The sequence below is a fragment of the Microtus pennsylvanicus genome, chromosome 8 (assembly GCF_037038515.1).
Source record: "Microtus pennsylvanicus isolate mMicPen1 chromosome 8, mMicPen1.hap1, whole genome shotgun sequence".
NCBI classification, from domain to species: Eukaryota; Metazoa; Chordata; class Mammalia; order Rodentia; family Cricetidae; genus Microtus; species Microtus pennsylvanicus.
This window is the reverse complement of record NC_134586.1, coordinates 61,845,523-61,864,281: the sequence shown is the minus strand read 5'-3', so window position 1 is coordinate 61,864,281 and position 18,759 is coordinate 61,845,523. Positions and strand designations below refer to the sequence as shown.

Below are 18,759 nucleotides of genomic sequence, written 5' to 3'. Positions count from 1 at the left end.
GTAAGCAGCAAGTACCTTTTACCTGCTGAGTCATCTTGCTGGCCTGACTATTTGCTTTTGATAGTAATTTTGTAATTCCCTTAGTTTTGGAATTAAATGTTTAATATTTCTTTTTGGTTTGGTTTAAATGTTTAGCATTTCTTTATAAATATCACTGTTTTTAATTTGTACTCATTAGTTTAAGCCTGGGCAAATCTTGATCCATAGTTTGTGTTTTTTTTTTTTTATTCTTTTTAAGCTTTTTTTCTGTCTATGTTCTAAGATTTCCTTTTCTTTCTTTCTTTTGTTTTTTTAATACTTAAATTTTACTTTAAAAAACTATTACTTCTTAGAAATCTTAGAAGTATGGGTTAAGGTATATTTCTCTAGAGAAGATTTATGTTCATTCAGTCAGTTATCTGGGACACTGGGAAAGAGTTTGTTTCTAAAATAAATAACAATTATTATTCTATAGATGATATTGCACTATGTTTCCTGGGCGGTACTTGAACTGAGCTCAAGTGATTGATTCTGCTTCTGACTTTCTTAATCCTGGCATGAAAAAATGTATCTCCATACCTGGCCTTAAAAGAAAGAATTTGACATTTTTCCAGATTCCATAGATAGTAATAGTATGATATGGAATTGTTCTTTGGTTTAAGATGATTGGAGGTTTTTTCCCCCCTCTCCTGCAACCAGAAGAGGTAGGTTTCCTTGCAGGCTCCTTTTACCCTATACCGAGATATCTTGGCTTTTTGGTCCCCTTATTTGAGGACTAGAGGCTGTCTCTCCTGTATTTAACAAAAATATGAGGATGTAGGTGGTTAGCAGAACCTTGGTTTCTCTTCCTTTTCACTCCAGCAACTGCAGATGTTCTTTATTTTCTTTACTGAGAAGTTATACACTAATGGTCTAGAACCTTAATGTAGATTAAGACTTATGAGTAGAAGCACTTTTCATTGTGTATCTAATGCTTGCTTTGCTTATGGGGAGCATCATCTTATTTTGCTGCTTTATTCTCTATTATGTTTTTTGGATGGAAACAACTCTGCTATCTTTCATTCATCCCACAGGGTCTTCAATGCTATGGACATAATTATGGAGTTTTAAATTGCTCTGTTTGGTTAGACTCACTGTGGACACCAGGCTGACCTTGAATTTGTAGTTATGCCTTTGAATGTTGAGATTCTACCACCCTGTTTTTTTTTTTTTGTAGTTAATTAATTTTTATTTCCTTAAAGACAGAATCTCACTATATCCCAGGTTGGCTTACTATGTATATAGCTCAGGATTCTTTTTCTTATGTCAGACGAGTGATGTATCCAACTTCATAACAAGGTTTGAGGGAGGTGCATGTCACATAATAATGTGAGTACTTAATCATCATGCTTATGAATCAAAAAAGATCCTGCCTCAAGTACTCTTATTTCTTATTTTATAATTAGTAACATTTATGAATCAGTTAAAAAAAGCAATGAAATGAATCTTTTTCTTTTTACACAAATTTGTACAAAGGATAAAAAGCCACTGACAAACTTTGAACCTTTATATCTTCAGCTACTACTGGTGATGATATGTCCCAACAGGGTTTTGCCACGATATTCATTATGACAGTCTCTGTATCCTTAATTTGGACTGTCCTTGCTTTCATTAGTTTATTTCCTCTTTGATTTCTGTTGTTGATTTGTCTGATATTTTGTGACAGATTTTCTTCTGAGACTTTCTAGTTGTATTTAACACAAGTCACATTCTTTCATAGGTTCTTTAGCTAGGTGCCATCTGAGGCTGCTCCATCCTATTTTTAGACTATCCTTTTGAAAGGGCCTATCCTTTCAAAAGAAGTGCTTCCCTTCTTTCTTGAGGCAGAATTCCCTCGCAGCATCTTCTTTGTTGTCTGGGCTGTCTTGGTGAAGCCAGTCAGGTACATTGGGATCTGTAAAGATAGAAAAAGGGTTGGAATGTGTGGTTCTCATGAGGTGTCACAAACATACTTGGATATTTTATTAGTTTTTTTTTGTATTGCTTTCATCAAATACCTGACAAGAAGTAACTTCGGGAAGGAAAGATTTATTTTGGTTTATAGTTGAAGAGGGTATGGTCTATCATGTTGAGGAAGGCAGGGTGGCAAGAGTAGAAGGCATTTGGTTGCATTGCATCACAGTCAGAACATACAGTAACGAAATGTTAACCACTCAAGTTGGTGGTGTAAACCTGGGAGAGTGGAGCCTAAAAAACGAGGCAGACTAAAGTCTCATGCAATAACCAACTTTATTCAGAGCATCAGACATTCTGAGGATATTCTTGAGGGTTCAACAAGGTCGTATGAGAAAAGGTCACATGACTTTAGACTGTATATTGTTAGGAAGGCAAGTCAAGCTTGGAAACATTATTTTGAATAATAATGTGTAAGATGATGGCTAATTTATAATAAAACCCTCTCCTATTGTTACACCTGAGAGGAGCATGAAAGTACATTCCAAGAACAACCCATTGTTGTGGAGAAAAGAAATGACAAGACTTGTCTTGTTTACTTGGAGTTTTCTCACAAAGTCTCAGGAATCTCCTTACAAGGCTTCATTCGTGTTGCAACAGTGAGATGCTGGTGTTCAACTTGCTTCTTCCTTTTTTATTGTGTCTTAGTCTCTAGATGAGTGTTTCTCAACCTGTGGGTAACGACCCCTTTGGGAGGGATCACCTAAGACCATCAGAAAACACAGATATTTACATTATGATTCATAACAGTAGCAAAATTAGAGTATGAAGTAGCAACAGAAATAATTTTATGGTTGGGAGTTGTGGCGGTTTGAAAGAAAATGGCCCCCAAAGGGAGTGCCACTAATAGGAGATGTTACCTTGTTGGAGGAAGTGTGTTTTGAGGTCTCTTATGCTCAAGCTACGTCCACTGAAACAGACTATTTTCTGTTGCCTTCAAGTCAAGATGTAGGGCTCTCAGCTACTTCTCTAGTAACATGTCTGCTGCATGCTGCCATGTTGCACCATGATGATAATTGACTAAATCTCTGAAAAGGTAAGCCACCCCATTAAATGTTTTTCCTTTGTAAGCTTTGCTGTGGTCATGGTGTCTCTTCACAGCAATAGAAACCCTAACTAAGACAGGGGTCACCACAACATGAGGAACTGTATTAAAGGGTCAAAGCATTAGGAAGGTTCAGAATCACTGCTCTAGCCCTTCCTTGTAAGGTGAGTCTTTCCATATTGGTTAATCTAATCTAGAAACTGCATCATGCACGTTACTAGGTGATCCTAGACAAGCTGACGGATCAACAGTATTAACTGTCACAGGTTTTGTGCTCAGGTTAGATTTCATTAATTACAATATGCTTCTCCAGGTTCTGAGGATGATAAACAATGGTTTATTTTCTCTTGTACCCAGAGCATCCAAATTGTAATACTGAAGTATGAATATAATCAATAGACATACTGAAGTAAGGAGCAGGGATATAAACTCCATTTGACCTCTTGTAGCCCTCTTTCAACATCGTGCTCAAATCTGTTTTTCCACTTTATTTTTAACTTTTGGAATAAACAAAATTACTAATGATGCTTTTATGGAGTTTAATGAGAAGAAAATGTTTGAGGGATAAAACCATGACAAGTTAAAAAAGATATACGAAAAAGAAAGAACCAGAATGAACTCTGGGATTTTTTTTTCTGGATAATCAAAACCAAAACTCCAAACTAAAATGCTTGCTTAATCCTTTGTGTTTTAAGTTTTCTTTAGTCTCAAGACATCTCAGCAGATATGTTTTGTCTCCTGCATTACTCTTGCACGCATCTCTGAAACATGGGCAAATCTACTTGCATTGTCTTCCCTCTTTGCACATTTTTCACATGCATAGTAGAATCTTTCCACTTTCAGGTCCTATAATCTGGAGATAAAATGGGTAAGACAGTCTTTGCCCAAGGGGAAACTAATGTTCTCGAATGAGGAGACTGATGATTGAATAGGCAGTATAGTTTGTGAGGGCAGTACTTACAAACAAGGTGGGCATGGAAGGGATTAGAGATGGTTCCTCAGAAGAAGTTAGGTACGAGCTGTGGTTGTAAGAGTGGATGAGATTTACTTTGAAACGAAGGAAAGGAAGAAGGATAGTTGAGGCTGGAGACCGGAGTCCTTCTAAAGCAGTGGATAGTAATTGTTGTCTGTCCTTTTGATTTGCATGCTACCTTTGAAAACTGCACAACATTCTGTCATTTAGGATACTTTGCTATGTAAATAGCAGAGTATAGAGGGAAAATGGCTTAAATAATTGGTTATTGACTGAGGTGTAAAATATCTAGAGACAGCTGTTCAGGATTTCTCCACAGTCCAGGACCCATATATTTCCCATTTCTCCTCAATAAGCCCAGATTATTGGCACAATATTCTCTTTCCTTGGGTAGTTGCTTCACCTGCCTCTGAGTGTCTTATTTTTACAAGAAAGTCTTAAGGTAAGAAAAGCAATCTCTTTTTCTGTATTCTCCAGGGGCATATAACACTCCCGCCCCCAACTTTGCTTGACCTTTCACTAACAGATTTCCCTTCTCATTGGTGAAAGTTGTTTCACACACCCTCATGTTAACTGATCACTGATAAGGTAACTTAGTGTTTACCTTTGTGGTAGAATAGGAAGTTAGAACACCAAAGTTGGGATTCCTTAGACAAAAAAAGTCAATAGTTGCTATGTAGATGAAGCTAATTCACAACTGACTCATCCTGCAATGAAATTACCACCCCCCACCCCCAAGACCAGGTCTCTCTTCGTACCCCTGGCTGTCCTGGAACTTGCTCTGTAGATCAGGCTGGCCTCAAACTTAAGAGAAATCTGCCTCTGGAGTGCTGGGGTTAAAGACTTGCATCACTACAGTCTAGTTTCCCTCTGTCTTCTCAACCAGGTCTTGCTTTTTAGCTCTGGCTAACCTCAGCCTCCTGAATGCAGAGATTATGAGTGTGTATCAGCCTACATGACTCCTTCCTTGTCTTCGGGGAAAACCCAAAAAAACCAAAAAAACAGATTGAAGCTGATTTTGGCTTCAAGTAAGTCATGTAATTCTGAAGTAGTTTAGTGTAGGAGAGTGGTAAATATTTGTTGAATTCAAATTTTAAGTGCCACTTTATCAGTTAAAAACTTGTAAAATATGTTTTTGAATCTAGGTGGCAGAGAGAGATGGAATCACTCTGATGTATCAAAGTATATTATTAGCAGTATACACTAGGATGTACAAATATACTTTTGTCAAATCCTTTGGTTTATTAGGAGGTTTTTGAAATCAGGCTCTTTAGGCCTCCATTTTACTTGAGTCAAACTTTAGACTATCAAAATCACTGTTAATTTCTAAGCATTTCTTCTTGTTTACTTTTTATAGTACTAGAATATCCTTGTAATGACATAGATAAACAACCACATGGTTGTTTTTTCCATAGTCTTGTTTAACTGTTATGTATGTATCTTGGTCAGAAGCACAGAGAAGTACAATAATGTTTCAAAGAGTCAACCTTTTTAAGATTCCACCTTCCAATTATCTATTTATTTATTTGGGGAAGGTAAGCTTTCTGGTAGCTCTGGCTGCCTTGAAACGTGTATAGCTGAGGATAGATGGCCTTAACTCCTGATCCTCCTGTGTTTGCCTCCCCAGTTTTATGGGGCTTTCTGTATGCAAGGCTCCACTCTACTGGTTGAGCTACATCCCCTGCCTTGGACCCACACATTTGATCAAATGTAGTTTTTTCAGCAGTCTGTTTTATTTGGTTATATCAAATTCATGTTTTAAGGAATATTAGAAATTGGTCATCACTAGATGGCAGTCTTTCTCCACTTTAAGTCATTTCTTCAGAACAGAAAATAGTGCTATACTTATTTAAGAACAGTCCTGATTGCTGGTATAAAGGCAGCTTAGTAGATCTCTAGCTTTTCTAGAGTTTAAGAATTGTTTACTTAAATTTGTTTTCACCATTTATTTCTGGTAGGTCTGTTGTTTATTGATGGCTTATGCTGAAATATATTTGAAATGCTGAGTCAGTGTGAACTATAGGGTTTGTTCACATTTACTTTTTATTGTGGTAGAAGCAGTTTGTAATTAAGGACACAAAATGCAATTGTGTTTTCACCTGTTTTATAGCCACATGGAAAGTATGTATCCTTTCACTTGTATATGCACAAAAATTCACACAAAGCCTGGTAGTTGTGGATCCTGTAAATTTCCACAAAATGCGAAATATAGGGTCCTCTTAACAGTGTCTACTTTCCTTCATTTAGATGTGTGTGTTTTAGATTAAAACTCTACTGTGTTTTTGAGATAGCGCCCTGCTGGCTTGGTACTAATCACTTTGTTGCTGAGGCTCTTGCCCCATCTTCCAGAATGCTAGCTAGGATTACAGGCCTGGGTACCACGCCCCAAACAATTCTTATTTTAATTTTTAAATTTTTTATTCTGAGGGTTCACTGTAAACCTTTAAAGTCAGTCAACATCATACTTGAAGAGAGTGTTAATTCTGAAGATCTAAATAGGAACTCTGTGACACTAATAAGGAGATTAAAACTATCACCTGCTGACTGTTCTCAAAATGTTTGCTCTTTCTCATTATGCTCCCGAATTGGAAAGCTTAATGCTCGGCTTGTACTTCAGGGAGATTGTAATTGATTGCTGTTTCCTATTTGTAAATGAGAACGCTCTAAAGGTCAGAGATTAATTGAATTGGCCTAAGATGTAACTTACTACATTGCCAAGACCAAGGCCTCACAATCAGCTAAAATCCATATTTTCTTACTTTGATTTTTAATAGGAAATCCGGGAAGACATTATTTATCTAAATAAATTTAAGTTCTAAATTTCTTTCATTTTCTTCTTTCTCTTCCTTTCCTTCTCCTTCTCCTTCTTCTTTTTTTTGAGTAGGCCTTACATAGTTTAGGGTGACCTCACACTATTTAGTTTGGCTTGCCTTGGGTTTGTCATCCTCCTGCCTCCACTTCCCAATTGCTAAAATTGTGTTCAACTATTACTATACCTGGTCCTGAATTTCTGAACGTTGGGATTTTTCCCCACTCAAGTTTTTCATTTATCTTTGGATAGAATGAATGAAAATGCTTCCTGGTATAACCTACCGTAGAAGTTATTACTGAGACAGAGTATACTCAAATTGAAACCAAAAATTAAAAAAAAATGACTAAAACCAGCCTATGTCTTTAAGTTTGAGGATTTTTCATCGACCCCACAACCCACATTCCAGTTTTCCACATAACAAGGAATATGAGTTCTTTACTTAGAAGATTCCTTCCCTTTCTTTGAAAGGAAAAAATAAGCTAGAAACTTATTGAAAATTAGTGGTAGATGGAGTACTACACAGCAGAAAAAAATAACGACATCTTGAATTTTGCAGGAAAATGGATGGAGCTAGAAAACATTATTTTGAGTGAGGTAACTAAGACCCAGAAAGACAATTATCACATGAACTCACTCATAGGTGGTTTTTAAACATAAAGCAAAGAAAACCAGCCTACAAACCACAGTCCCAGAGAACTTAGGCAACAATGAGGACACTAAGAAAAACTTACATAGATCTAATCTACATGGGAAGTAGAAAGTAGAAAATGACAAGATCTCCTGAGTAAATTGAGAGCATGGGGACCTTGGGGAGGGTTGAAGGAGGGAGGGGAGAGGCAGGGAGGGGAGCAGAGAAAAATGTAGAGCTCAATAAAAATCAGTTAAAAAATAAAGTCATTGCCGGAGGGCTGGACGGGTGGCTCAGCAGTTAAGAGCACTTAGTGTTCTTGCAGACTACCTTGGTTTGGTTCACTGAACCCATGTGGTGATTCACAACTATTCACAGGTATGCAAAGATACACACACACACACACACACACACACACACACACACACACACACACACTCAGGCAAAGTACTCATACACATAAAATAAAATCAACCTTTAAAAACTGTCATTGTAACTGTAGCATAGACAGTGGAGAGGTAGGTCAAGAATGGGGACTGGAGGGAAAATGTGGCTATGTGGGGTCATACCCATGATAAGGATTCAGACTTTCTTTTCTTTGTAAAAGGAAGCTGTGATGGCTGTACTATAACTCAAATGGCTGGGCACACCTGTGAGGGATATTTTTCTCCTCCCTCCCTCCCTCCCTCCCTCCCTCCCTCCCTCCCTCCCTCCCTCCCTCCCTCTCTTCCTTTCAGGTTTTTTTTTTTTTGACAGGGTTTCCACTGTTTAGCCTTGGCTGTCTTTGAACTTACTTTGTAGACCAAGCCAACCTTGAATTCACACAGATTTGTCTGCCTCTGCCTCCCTGAGTGCTGTCATTAACGGTGCATGCTACCATACCTGTTGAGGAAATTTTTCTTTTTTTTTAAAAATATTTATTTATTTATTATGTATTCAATATTCTGTTTTGTGTATATGCCTGCAGGCCAGAAGAGGGCATCAGTCCCCATTACAGATGGTTGTGAGCCACCATGTGGTTGCTGGGAATTGAACTCAGGACCTTCGGAAGAGCAGGCAATGCTCTTAACCGCTGAGCCATCTCTCCAGCCCCGAGGAAATTTTTCTTAATTAAATCATTTGAAGTGGGAAGACCCACTTCTAATACAGATCTTTGAGCTGGGATGATACACCTTTAATCTGGGCCTTAAATCTGCCACAGTTCTGCTGGCAGCCCATATAAAGGACGTGGAAGAAGGAAGCAAGCTCTCTCTTCCTGTTTGCTCTTGCTCTCATTGTAAGCCCATTTCTTTACTGGCATTAAAGTCATATCTTGAAGACCTTCTGAAACATCCAGTCTTGGACCTTCCATTCATAGGCAGCCAAAATATTGGATTAGCAGGACCACAGCCTGTAAGCCATTATAATAAATTCCATATATAATATACTATAATTATAATATGTATAATATAATAAATTCCATATATATTTATTTTTCCTCTCTTTCTCTTCATTCTATAAATTCTTTTTTTTTTTTTGTTTTTTCGAGGCAGGGTTTCTATGTGGTTTTGGAGCCTGTCCTGGAACTAGCTCTTGTAGACCAGGCTGGTCTCGAACTCACAGAGATCCGCCTGCCTCTGCCTCCCAAGTGCTGGGATTAAAGGCGTTCTATAAATTCTTTTCCTCTAGAGAACCTTGACTAATATGGAAACCTTTGGAGAAATTTAAGCTGGAATAATGGTGTAATGTCTGGGGTACTGCTTTAAAGAGTTTTTTTTTTTTTGTTGTTTGTTTTTGTTTTTCAAAACAGGGTCTCTCTGTAACTTTGGAGCCTGTCCTGGAACTAACTCTTGTAGACCAGCCTGGCCTTGAACTCACAGAGATCCACCTGCCTCTGCCTGGGATTAAAGGCGTGTGCCACCACCGCCTGGCTTAAAGAGATTTTAAATTGCTCCGTGGAGTAAGTACTTGGTGTGGATGGGGGTGGGGAATGCGTGATGAGATTTTGGAGTTTGTTGAATTACGCTGGTGTGGCTAAATCATACATTGGACAAGGATTTAAATAGAAATGCTGGATGTGTTCAATTCTAAAACATCTTTTGTAGGTTGAGTTGTCATGATTTAGTAAGTTTGATGGGGAGAGGTTGGACAGCCAGATGAGAAATGATTGTAGATACTTGGCTTATGTAACTGAATAAGTGTCATTAATTGTAGTGGTGTGTGTGTGTGTGTGTGTGTGTGTGTGTGTGTGTGTGTGTGTGTTGGGGGTGTTGTTGGAGGGAATCGGTTTGGGAATGGAGATGGGTTGATAAATATTCTTTTGTCTTCACTACATTTGGATGGCTTTTAACAATTCAATTAGAGTAGTGGAGTAGTAAGGAAAATTGAGTTTAGTAGTACTTTGGTTTGTAGTAAAACTCAGGGTAGTGCTTTGGTTTGTAGGTTATAGATTAGGAAGTCAGTTCTATATGAGTGGTATTTCTGAGCCATAGATTGTTTGGTGAGAGAGCATAGAGAAGTATGATAGAGAAGGAGGCTCTAGAAGGGAGATTGAGCAGGTGTGCTAGTGAAAAGGTAAATCCATGCTAGTGTGGTTACTGCTTCCATCTCCAGAAGAGGGTGCATAGTGAAGGAGTGAGTGCCAAGCCTCAGCAGATGCTGCTATTAAAGGAGTAAAGGAATACTTGATCAAGTGGGAGGTGCAGAAGGGGAAAGGTGTTTCATTCGGATGGAGAGCAGAATAACCTGATGGTAACTGGGAGGAGATGTGTAGTTCAGGCAAGCTTTTCAGTGACCTTGATACAGATATGAGAATAATCTGGTGGTGAGTGAAAAATATATGATGTAGAATAGAAGAAGTTTGTTTGTTTTTTTCAAGACAGGGTTTCTAGGCAGGTCCTAGAACTCACTCTGTAGACCCAGGCTGGCCTAGAACTAGCAAAGTTAGCTGCTAGAAGAGGAAGTACAGATGTAAGCAGATTGGCTGGTTTTCATAAGGGACTAGGAAATGGTTAAGGGTATGCCCTCCTTCCTTTCTGAGAAGTGTGTAGTTAGAGCAGTAGCTGAGTGGGAGGAGTCAACATTGAGGCAGGAGGAAGTGAGATTCCTACTCTGAGACTTTGAAGACTACAAAGTGATGTTTTTTTGAGGTGTTAATCATTACTTGGGTTTATCATTCCTAATTTAAAAATCTCAAGTATGAAGCCTGGTGGTGGTGGCGCATGCCTTTAATCCCAGCACTCGGGAGGCAGAGGCAGGCGGATCTCTGTGAGTTTGAGGCCAGCGGAGCTACAAGAGCTAGTTCCAGGACAGGCTTCAAAACTACAGAGAAACCCTGTCTCGAAAAACAAAACAAAACCAAAACAAACAAACAAACAAATCTCAAGTATGAAATGCTCATAAGAAATATATGACAGCTGTCATTAGTTGAAAATGCCAGGTTAGCCTTGTGTGTGGCCTGTTATAGTCAAAACACTAATTCACTAAGACATTTCATAGGTTTATCTTCAGGCTGTAAATTGTATATGAAAATATATGCATTGTTCATATTTGAGTTTTATATGCTATATAACTCATACAAATATTTCTCTAATCCCTCCAATCAGAAACATTTCTGTTTTCAAGGATTTTGGACAAGGGATATTCCAAGGATTTTGTAGTGGTGTTGAATGACTCTTAGATTGTAGCTATGTAGTTATACTGAATGTAGCCAGCCTGTGTGATTTTTCAGTAATCTTTAGCTTCTTGGGTGGATCATGGGGTAATGGATAGTTAAATTTACTGAGATTGAGTTTTTCTTTTTTTTTCTTTTTTTTAAATTTATTTATTTATTAAAGATTTCTGTCTCTTCCCCGCCACCGCCTCCCATTTCCCTCCCCCTCCCCCAATTAAGTCCCCCCCCCAGCCCGAAAAGCAATCAGAGTTCCCTGTCCTATGGGAAGTCCAAGGAACCCCCACCACCATCCAGGTCTAGTAAGTTGAGCATCCAAACTGCTTAGGCTCCCACAAAGCCAGTGCGTGCAGTAGGATCAGAAACCCATTGCCATTGTTCTTGAGTTCTCATGGTAAATGAGTCTTTGTTTTGTTTTGAGAAAATAAAAAATAAATAACTAAATAAAAAATTCACCTAAAACATTTGACACACACCACAGGACGGTCATAACCAAGTAAAAGACTTCAATTACAGCTCCTGTCCCTTTCTCCATTTTAGCTCATTTAGAAAAACTCAATCTCCCACTGTTTTTAGGTGAATTTTTTGTTTAGTTATTTATTTTTTATTTTCTCAAAACAAAACAAAGACTCATTTACCATGGGGACAAATGGATGCAGTTGTTAATTTATGTATCCTGGTTATCTAGTTTCTTTAGAAGTTTCTTCTGGGTTTGTAATTCTCTTCTCTGAAGTGCTGTAATCCTCATGCCATTTTCTCTTTAAAGGTCTGTTTATGATGGTGAGGAACATGGACGATTCATGGAGAAGCTAGAAACTCGCATCCGCAATCATGACCGAGAAATTGAGAAAATGTGCAACTTTCACTACCAAGGCTTTGTGGACTCTATTACTGAACTCCTGAAAGTACGAGGGGAAGCCCAGAAACTCAAAGTAAGGAGATGCTGCTGGACTTTTGCTCCTCTGTCCTCCTGGGGTTCTGATTAGTTCTGATTGAAAGAGTAGGGGCCATGCTGTATGACACGTTCCCTTCCTTTCCCCTTTCCTTTCCTTTCCTTTCCTTTCCTTTCCTTTCCTTTCCTTTCCTTTCCTTTCCTTTCCTTTCCTTTCCTTTCCTTTCCTTTCCTTTCCTTTCCTTTCCTTTCCTTTCCTTTCCTTTCCTTTCCTTTCCTTTTTCCCCTTCCCCTTCCCCTTCCCCTTCCCCTTTCTCCTTCCCTTTCCCCTTCCCCTTTCCCCTTTCCTTTCCTTTCTTTCTCTTTTCTTTTTTGTTTTTTCAAGACAGGATTTCTCTGTAGCTTTGGAGCCTGTCCTGGAACTAGCTCTGTAGACCAGGTTGACCTCGAACTCACAGAGATCCACCTGCCCCTGCCTCCTGAATTAAAGGCGTGCATTACCACTACTAGACTGCCTTGCTAGCCCCCTCTTTTCAAATGTAGAACTGAGGTGAGATACATGGACAGCCTGACTAAAACCACGAAGTTTGGTATGAAGTGATCACATTAAACAAAGTATATGGACAATTGGATATGACCACATTATTTTCTTGGTTTAAAAGCCTGCATAGCTTTCTTTGGTTAGATTTAAGAGAACACAGTTCAGCATTCTTAGGTATAAAACTTTAGGTGCCAGGCAGTGGTGGTGCATGTTTTAATCCAGCACTCAGGGAAGCAGAGGCAGGCGGAGTTCTGTGAGTTCGAGGTCAGTCTGGTCTACAGAGCTAGTTCCAGGATAGCCAGAGATACACAGAGAAACCCTGTCTCAAAAAGACCAGCCAGGCAACCAACCAACCAACCAACCAAACAAACAAACAAAACAACCAAACCCAAACAAAACATTTTAGGTTCCATTCATCTGGCTTTGCATTTCTTTACTTTCATTTCTTGACTTCTCCTAAGATGATGATGATGATTATTGAGGTAGGTATGTCAAACCTATGTATCTCAAACTGGTCTCAAACTTATAATCCTTTTTCCTCTAATTCCCAAGTGCTGGGATTAAGGGTGTGTCTCACTGTTACCTGGTGTGTAGTAAAGATTTTTATGAAATAAGGAAAGGAATTTATACTAAAACTCACATAAATAAGATTATGGCTTTTTGGCTCTAAGGAATATTTTTTAAAGTTAGTTTAATTTGGATACCCAGAAGTGATCAGTGACTGATTCTGTCAAGAGATTGCTGCTCTTGAAGCCACCAGCTTCTCTGCTGGATGAAAGCCACCTCCTAGGAGTTAAAGCACAGCTCTACTTACTTGAAAGTCCTGTGGAGTGTTGCCTACAGGGTGAAGATTCATGTTCAGGAAGGAGGCTGGTCACAGAAGTCCCTTCTCTTAGACAGGTGACTTTACTTGTTGATCCAAAGACTTTTCTCCTAAATTTCTCTTATTTAAACAGTTTAGATTTTTGAATTTTCTGCAAAAACCTATCTGTTATATCAGTAATAATAGTTTTATTTTCTTCTCTCTAGTCTTTATGCTTTTGTTTTTCTTTTTGGAATCCTAATTAGAGTCCCTAATAGGATTTTGTTTTCTGCATGGTTAACATTGCTGTGAGTATAAAATTCATCTCAAAGAATATATTGCTGAAAAAAATTTTATTGAATGGCTAAACAAGTTATAAGATACAAAATATAGTCTAAAACTGCAGTAGTTAAAAAAATCATTTGCCTGCAAAATATGATTTAAAATTGGACATGAAACCATTAAATTGTGCACCTTAATGTAAATTTTTGTGTTTAACTACAGAAATATTCATGTTTGAATATAGGAGTTATACTGTTTCCAGCTGTGGGATATTATATAACATATTTAGAATGTAATATGTTATATAAAATATCATTACTTATATAAAAGTTTCCAACATTTTGCAGTCTCAAACACATTTTATCCTAAGGTTTCTATGATTCTATGATAGAATTTATCTGTCTTAAGAAACATGGTGTTGCCAGCATCATTGAATAATTCTGTCTTCTTTTTAGTTGCTTTCCCTATTTTAAATGTAACAAATTTTTTGATTTGTTGCTAATGTGCTGTTTGTCCTCACTCAGCCCTCACAGCTTCTATCATAATCTTGATTATTCTTTTTCCATGTTTCTTATTCTTGTGTATTTGTATTGCAAACTTTTCTCATAGATTTTGGGATCCTGTTACACACTGGGCCAAAGGATATAAAAGATGTAGAGTCTGCTTTAGGCCCGATAGTATGGAATATTGTCTAGAATCTCACCAATTGCTGGCCTTAATTGATGATCGATACTCACCTTTGTCCTATTTTCTCCTCTACTTTAAATTGATTCAAGTTGCAAATTCTTTCAGATTGGTCAGAATGACTCTGAAGGAATATCTGACTTCATTTTTCAAGTTTGATATGTTTGGTTGCTTCAGACTAACCAGTTACTCTGAAGTTTGGGAATTATATCTAGCTGAACACTTGGTAAGCTCTGCTTTAGGGGACCTGTTTGATCTAGGTGAAAAATGTTGAGATTCTTAACTCTAGAAAAGAATTTAGAAGTGGAAAAGTTAAAGTATTAACCACTTATAACACTAAATTAATACAACGACATTACACTTTCCATGATGCCCATTATTTTGTGTACATAGCATCTATATATGAGCATATATAAATGTGTGTATGTAAATGCAATTCCATATCTTTGTTTTTGAATTAGAAGTGTCTTTTACACAGTTTATATAGCCTCTTTTTATTGTAGTGTATAGAACAGTTATCAGCTAGAATTAAAATAGCTACTATCTTTATTACCAGTAACATAGGTTAGGCTCCTATGGGTATGCTTTTGATGATGGTTTGCATGATATCAGTTTAGTGGATATCGATCAACATTTTTAGTGACACTTGAAATTAAGTAAAATAGAGTTGAATAGGAAATAAAAGTATATCTCAAGGTCCAAATCAGGAGCAGAAGGAGAGGGAGCACGAGCAAGGAACTCAGGACCGCGAGGGGTGCACCCACACACTGAGACAATGGGGATGTTCTATCGGGAACTCACCAAGGCCAGCTGGCCTGGGTCTGAAAAAGCATGGGATAAATCCGGACTAGCTGAACATAGCGGAGAATGAGGAATACTGAGAACTCAAGAACAATGGCAGTGGGTTTTTGATCCTACTGCACGTATTGGCTTTGGGGGAGCCTAGGCAGTTTGGATGCTCACCTTACTAGACCTGGATAGAGGTGGGCGGTCCTTGGACTTCCCACAGGTCAGGGAACCCTGATTGCTCTTCGAGCAGATGAGGGAGGGGGACTTGATCGGGGGAGGGGGAGGGAAATGGGAGGCGGCTGGGAGGAGGCAGAAATCCTTAATAAATAAATAAATTAAAAAAAAATAAAAAAATAAAAAAAAGAAAATAAAAGTATAGTATATCAAGTAAAGATAAACATTGTTTCTTGAAAGTTTGTTTCAGTCTTTGCATTCATGTGTTTGTATATGAGTCTCTGGGTACCTCTGGTGTATGTTTCTTTCTGTGTGTATGTCTCTGTCTCCATGTGTGTCTCTGGTGTCTTTGTGTATGTGTCTGTATTTCTGAGGCTTAATGTAAAAATGTTAGTTTGAGGTTAGAAAGAGTGAGAAATGATGAAGTGAACAAGATTATTTTAGTATGAGCAATAGTGGTGAATGTAGTTATACTGGAAATTTTAATTTTGGGAGATCTCTAGAATAGAATAAAATTATCTAATTTATTATTGAATAAGTACTTTAAAGGTGATAATGCTGTCATTGATTATAACTATACCATTTTTATTCAAATTGCTTGAAACCCTTCTATTACTTTGAGCTGAATCCTATTTTCTGGTTACAGGCATTTATTAGGAGCAGCCTTTCTTCTTCCAGCTCCTAAAGATATTTGAGGAAGCCATTGTTTAGGTGTAGGGTGAAGTGTACAGGGTCCAGGTATAGTGTGTAGTGTCTCCAATTGAGTTTTCCTTTATCTATGAGATGAAATAACTTCATTTGTTTTTCATGTGATACACATTTGGCTCCTAAAACTTATTTACACTTAATCATGCTGCAGTTTGTCAGTGGCCTTCATGACACATGATATCTGATGTCATTCTCATCATTTGATCTGCTCTTATTTTAGATCAGAGCAGCTGGGAACAGCAGCTCTGGCTTGTAGACCAAATCCATTTTGCCTCTTATTATTGTAAATAAAGTTTTATTGGGACCTAGCCACCCCAGCACATGATATTTTATTTATGGCTACATTCCTGTCAGTGTTGATTAGCTACTACAGAGACTCTATGGCCTGACAAACTGAAAATATTTTCTGTTTTACTGTAACGGAAACAGATTGCTGGCCCTATTGAGGTGATGCTTCAGTGATTGCCTTAGCTTAGCATTTGGCAGCTACATTCTATCTTGCCTCTCACTGAGCTAACAGTCTATTGGTTAATGGTACTTTTCACATATGGTGCTCTTAGGAAAATAATAAATAGGTAATATGAGTATTTATTGCCTTTTTTTCAGATTTTATAAAATCTTTTTCTGGAAGAGGTCAGATTTTATTTTGTCTTTGAAAGTAGGAGGTATATGCGCTAATCTGCTGTGAACTACATTATCCAAGTATAGTGTATAATTTTAGATAAGAATTTAAAAAAATGTGTTTTATGAAAAGTTAGTTTTTGGAGATAATGTTGAATCAAATAAGTTTGTAAACATTCCATATTATGTCCCTTTTCTGATTATTTATAGTGTTTTTCTCCTCTGTGTGTGTATATATGCAGTGCATGTGTGCCTATATATTAATAACACCAGCTAACATTTCTTGATGCTCTAAGGGACATTGTAAGAAATGCTGGGTTGATGAATGCAGTAAAAGTATAAGGAACAGCAGTCACCAGCAGAAGCTGGATAGTCTCTAATTTAAGAAGTTTAGAAGTTAATATAATCTATGTTTTGATAATGCCTGAGATTATAAATTACTATTCTAAAAATTATTTTTTATATTAGTGGAAACATCAAAAGTAGATAATTGAAAAGATTTGTGCTTGTTCCTTTAAATTATAGATCATAGCTCATTTAAGGCTTAGCCACATATTTTTTGACTGTCTGATGGTGGGATTAATGAGGATATGGATGTATTAGAAACTGTTATGAATTAATGACCCCAAAATATTAAATAATTCTTTTTGTAGAATTAAGGTAATAACTAATAAAAATTTGACTTGTGTTACAAAGTTGAAATTATACCTAGTCTTTTCAGGAATACATTGTGAATTAAGACATGTCTGTGTTAACATTGTTTTCTAGACATTGTACCGATGGTAAAGCTCTTTGGATTACTTTCCATTTTATTTATTTCTCCGTTTTTATTTTTTCCTCTTCTCTCCAAAGTTAAAATATGATCTTGGGACACTATAGTATGTTACTTTGTGTTCTATCTAAACCAAACATGTCTCTTGGTTAGCTTTTCTTTTTCTTTGCAGAAGGTCATGGGAATGCCTAGAAGAAAGGTTGATAAAGAGTTTAAGTTGCAGAGAGATCAGCTGTAACCCCATGTGCTGGAATATAGAAAGTATCTAGGGATACTCCAGTTTTTCATATTAAATTTTGATCTTTATCCGACTGTTGTCCTAGTGTTTGTTTTTATGAGTTTAAATTATCTTCTCTCCACAGAACCAAGTGACGGATACTAATAGAAAACTGCAACATGAGGGCAAGGAAGTAAGGCCAGTTTCCTTTTAACAATGTTTTTTCTGTTTATGCTGTTTTCTTTGAATGACTGTTCTTCACTTTGTGGCTTAGAATAATATAAGCAGTGTGTTGGAATTGTTGCTATAAGAATTGTTTACCTGAATAAATACAGACACCACAGGGTGCAATGAAATAAGATGCAACCTCCCTTGGCTGTGTTAAAAGAAATCCTTGCGTAGTCTACCATGTATCTTGGAATGTTCCTCTTGCATCTTCACCTGCCTTCGTCCTTTTCTCTTATAGTTCTTTCTTTTTTTCAGTAAGGATTTCATGTAATTTAAACTTTCTTTGAACTGATCCTTCTACCTCCACTTTCCCAATGTAGAGATTACTGGCATAAGCCACCATACCTGGTTTGTATTACTCTCTTTCTCTCTGCTCTCTCTGTCTCTCTCTTCTTCCTTCCTTCTTTCGTTCTGTCTCACTCTCTTTTTCTCTCCCTTCCTTTTTTGTTATAATTATTTTATTTATTTCATGTCTGATAATATTCTAAAAATCTGTATCTTTTTTGAAACCGGGTATTATTGCTATGTTGCCCAGGCTAGCCTCGAACTCACTCTGTAATGTAGGCTAGCCTTGAACTTATAATGATCCTCCTGCCTCAGTCTCCAGAGTCCTGTGGTTATAGGCTTGTGGACCTTATTGGAAATTGCAGTCTCATCCTCATTCTCTGCATTCTTTTTTGTTTTGTCTCATTCTGTTTTTCTCCACTGTACTATCCTATTTTTGGTTTACATTTTTTACGTATGTAGTTTTTGTTTGTCTCCCCCCATTAGAATTAGTTCTATATCATTAGGGAATTTTACTTATTTTATTCATTATTGCATCTCTTCTGTCTCTAAACAGCAGCTGTTGTAAAATAAGTGCTCAGCAAATATTTCTTTAAAAAGAATCATTTATTCTATTAATTGACAAACTTATTTAAACTTTCCAATTTGTACTTTTATTTACTTCCATTTATTTATTTGTTCCAAAT

At 37.3% G+C, this 18,759-nt stretch overlaps 1 protein-coding gene and 1 non-coding gene across 4 annotated transcripts in view; one reads left to right on the top strand and one right to left on the bottom strand.

Moving 5' to 3' along the window:
• Positions 1 to 18,759, top strand: part of LOC142856324 (exocyst complex component 6B) — a 523,494-nt gene that overhangs the window by 45,284 nt on the left and 459,451 nt on the right. For all 3 annotated transcript variants that reach the window (XM_075983673.1, XM_075983672.1, XM_075983674.1), the window contains exons 2-3: positions 11,845 to 12,010; positions 17,706 to 17,753. In XM_075983673.1, the coding sequence (XP_075839788.1) occupies positions 11,845 to 12,010; positions 17,706 to 17,753 (214 nt within the window). The remainder of the gene's footprint in view (positions 1 to 11,844; positions 12,011 to 17,705; positions 17,754 to 18,759) is intronic.
• Positions 1,283 to 1,386, bottom strand: LOC142856623 (small nucleolar RNA U13). Its single transcript, XR_012911670.1, has one exon. It is a non-coding gene; the product is annotated as a small nucleolar RNA U13 (small nucleolar RNA).